This window comes from Octodon degus, unplaced genomic scaffold (genome assembly GCF_000260255.1).
Source record: "Octodon degus isolate 3935 unplaced genomic scaffold, OctDeg1.0 scaffold00053, whole genome shotgun sequence".
In the NCBI taxonomy this organism is placed as follows: Eukaryota; Metazoa; Chordata; class Mammalia; order Rodentia; family Octodontidae; genus Octodon; species Octodon degus.
Window position 1 is genome coordinate 5,537,262 of NW_004524629.1, and position 2,033 is coordinate 5,539,294.

Sequence of the window (2,033 nt, forward strand, 5' to 3'; positions counted from 1 at the left end):
GCGCCCAGACTATCTCCTTCTTTCTTGAGCGGAGATCTTGCTAGGTAGCCTAGGCAAGCTTCAAACTCTTGATCATTTGGCTTTGGCTTCCTGTACCTCCTGAGGGGAGATGGGAGTTATTATTTTGGTTTGCATTTCTCTAATGATTACTGATGGTCAGCATCTAGTCATCTGCCTTTTACCCATCTGAATATTTTGCTTGAGAAAATGTCTTAAGTCTTCCGCCCCTTTATAAAAGTATTTCATTCTTTTTAAATGGTACTAAGCCACTTTCGTATCTTTGGAGTTAATAAAATTCTTAGGGTTTGCAAAAAAGTCCTTTGAAACATTAGGAATAATTTATTAGGCATGAAAGGATTGATAATCTACGTCGCAAAAGTACTACATATTGTCACACCACTTTTATTAAATAATAGTATTGCTGTTGTAACATTGGCATCAGGAATCATAAATTCCTGTTTTAACTGAAGGGAAAGTAATACTTCTTTCATGAATTGGGACAGGGTAATTATATCTCCTTTTAAATAGCATATCCTGGGTTTAATCCCCAGCACTACACACACACATTATGCACATATGCACAAAAAGATAACATTAAATTTGAAGTTAGGATGTAGTTCAGTGGTAGGTAGAGTACTTGTCTGGCATGTGCAAGGCTGTGAGTGCAAGCCTCCACACCACACACACACACGCACACAAAGGAAACAATACCGTGTACCTATCAGCATATTGGCCTTTATGAAGAAAAATTCCCACTTGAGGTGATTTGCAAGTTGTGCAAAGCCACTTACTTTCTGCTTTTCATTCCTCCCATTAACATTTCTTTCTTTCTGTATTTTAGAGAAGGGCCTACAGGATGTTCAGAGTCTCACTACTAGATAAGACTCCTAGTGAGGGGCTGGCGAGATAGCTCAGTGGTCTAAAGCACCTGCTTAGGCAAGCTTAGGCAAGTATGCAAGGACCTCGGTTTAATCTCCAGCACCACATGCCATCCCAGCCCGCCCCCAGGGTGGGCTGAGCTGACCATTAAAAAAAAAAAGAAAGAAAGAAAAAAGAAAGAAAGGAAACATTAAAAAAAAAGAAAAAGACTCCTAGTGATCCGCCTGTTTACAGCCTCCCAAGAGCTGGGATTACAGGTACATGCTACCACTCCCAGTCTCAGTTGCTGTCTCAGCACGCCCCTGCCAGGGGCTTTAATCCGCTGAGCTATTTGGCCCACCCCTGTTAGCATTTCTAAAGGCTAGAAGTGATTCATCAGGAAATTTAATTTTTTAGCAAGGGAAACCTGATAGATACAAGTTTACTTTTAATTGACTTTGTAATCACCCATACCTTGACCTTCTTTCATTATGTATCTGTATTTGGACAAGTAAAATTGTAGATTTACTGGAATATTAATTATGAGAGATAACCTGCAAAGCACCCAGTTGCTAATTTTTTCTTTCAAAGTATTGTAAGGCTGAAGCATCAAAATGTTTACAAGTTATACTAGGTTAATGTGGATCAGCCTAACAATATTAAGTCCTGTCTCTTAGAGCACATGATATAATCATAGGAAACAGCAGATGGCAATTACAAAGATGGCTGAGGGGTCCTTAATTATCATAAGTCTAAGATGTTATAGCCTTGTGTGGTGAAAGCTCTGTTAAATACCAAACACCTAATGTATATTTTATTATACTATTATACACAGGAAGTCATTTATTATTCAGAGTAGATTCTTTGGGGAGTGTTTTTACTTTATAGATGAGGAACTTGACTGAGAGATTAAAATGTGTATTTTAATTCTAATGCTTAAAATTCTCTTTTCCTAAAAAAAAAAAAAAGAAATTCTCTTTTCCTACAGATGGTATTAACAAAAATTGATAAAACTTCCAAAGGACATCTTTTAAAACAAATACTTCAGATACAAAAATTTGTTAACACAAAAACACAAGGATGTTTTCCTCAGTTGTTTCCTGTAAGGTAAGACTTAAATTGTTAAAACAACTTTATGTACTAAAAACCTTTAATATTAAATGTTTCTGAAATCA

The 2,033-nt window shown here is 36.6% G+C and overlaps 1 protein-coding gene across 1 annotated transcript in view; it reads left to right on the forward strand.

The window, feature by feature from the left end:
* Gtpbp8 (GTP binding protein 8 (putative)) overlaps nt 1-2,033 on the forward strand; it is a 15,285-nt gene that overhangs the window by 8,609 nt on the left and 4,643 nt on the right. The window contains exon 5 of the mRNA XM_004633351.2: nt 1,847-1,965. Coding sequence (XP_004633408.1) covers nt 1,847-1,965 — 119 coding nt within the window. The remainder of the gene's footprint in view (nt 1-1,846; nt 1,966-2,033) is intronic.